We start from the raw sequence: 1,567 nt of genomic DNA on the forward strand, positions 1-1,567 counted from the left end.
GGCCAGTTATGGCTCAATGAACCGGCCCTGCGGGTCGATGACCCGGCGGACAGGTTCTGGGCCGGGCCGGGTTGCCAGACGCCCATGCCCACCTCTACTCGCATCTACAGCCCACCTTAAAATTAGAATCCGACCGGGTCGGATCTATTCATACCCACAGATCCGTTAACCCAAAAACTTCTACCTATAAAAGCGTCAACTCCCTTGCCCTCCAAGACAAACAAGAACCGGATTGAGAGATCAATCAAAGCAAGATCAAACGCTAGGGTTTAGAGCCGCAGGTCCGCCATGCCGAAGAATAAGGGCAAGGGAGGCAAGAACCGCAAGCGTGGAAAGAACGAGGCCGACGATGAGAAGCGCGAGCTTGTCTTCAAGGAGGACGGTCAGGAGTACGCCCAGGTCCTCCGCATGCTCGGCAACGGGCGCTGCGAAGCCATGTGCATCGATGGCACCAAGAGACTCTGCCACATCCGGGGTAAGATGCACAAGAAGGTATGGATCGCCGCCGGGGACATAGTCCTCGTCGGCCTTCGTGATTACCAGGACGATAAAGCCGATGTCATCCTCAAATACATGCCGGACGAGGCCAGGCTTCTGAAGGCCTATGGCGAGCTTCCGGAGAACACCAGGCTCAACGAGGGTATTGCTGGAGGTCTTGATGAGGAGGATGATGGCCAGGGTGATGATTACATCGAGTTTGAGGATGAGGACATCGACAAGATCTAGAAAGCTCTCGGCTTTGGTATCTTTTATTATCTTAATTTCCTCCTGTTCTTGTTTTACAAGGTCATAATCTGAATTACCAGTATATGTGATGTGTTCTTATCCTGAGTTTGGTTGGATCCCTATTTACTATGTTGTTGCTGATGTTCTTGTCACAGTGGAACAATTTGTGTTTTATATGCATACGATATTCTATTTATGTTTCTTCTTTGTGGTTGCGTGTTTTGTCTGCTTGTGCAATTCCTTTGAATGACGAACTATTGGAATTTGATTATTTGGTTTGTGTGCTTGATGACACTTGTGATTTTTTTTAAATGAATTGATTGAGATGATGGGTTTCATGGGACTTGCTATAATTTGTTGAAAGGTTGACATAGTTGTGTTTTTCCTGCAGCATAAACTGTGAACTTTGTTGGATTTAATCAGATGTGTTTGTGATAACTCAAGGATGAGTGGTTTGCCCATTGTTCTCTGTAAGATTTATAGTTTTGTGTTATTGAAGGATTTTTATGGTCATATGTTGATTCATGTTATTCTTTGGGGTATATAATTTGAAAGATCAAAATCTGTGTTTGAGAATCGTGGATTTGAGGGGTAGAAGACTAAAAGGCTTCACCTTTGAACGGGGATGGGAGTAAAGTGCCAATTTTCCTTTGTGGAGATGGTGAAGATCAAAATATCATTTGTCATGTGTTTGATCCATAGTCAATGCGTTTTTTTTTTTGGTTATCATTGTTGTCTCTCTGTGCTAGAATATCTCTATCCTCTTGTTTCTTGGTATTTTTTTATTCATATCTTTGTAGCCAAATTCCGTCGTAAAAATTGAAAGCCATCCCGTTTCCTG

General features: G+C 44.2%; 1 protein-coding gene across 1 annotated transcript; it reads left to right on the plus strand.

The window, feature by feature from the left end:
* The first annotated feature begins 206 nt into the window (after window positions 1-206).
* LOC120256682 (eukaryotic translation initiation factor 1A) lies at window positions 207-933 on the plus strand. The gene has a single exon (XM_039264370.1). The coding sequence runs from the start codon at window positions 289-291 to the stop codon at window positions 724-726; it is 438 nt and encodes a 145-aa protein (XP_039120304.1). The 5' UTR covers window positions 207-288; the 3' UTR covers window positions 727-933.
* The last annotated feature ends 634 nt before the right edge of the window (window positions 934-1,567 follow it).

Source organism: Dioscorea cayenensis, unplaced genomic scaffold (genome assembly GCF_009730915.1).
Source record: "Dioscorea cayenensis subsp. rotundata cultivar TDr96_F1 unplaced genomic scaffold, TDr96_F1_v2_PseudoChromosome.rev07_lg8_w22 25.fasta BLBR01001566.1, whole genome shotgun sequence".
In the NCBI taxonomy this organism is placed as follows: Eukaryota; Viridiplantae; Streptophyta; class Magnoliopsida; order Dioscoreales; family Dioscoreaceae; genus Dioscorea; species Dioscorea cayenensis.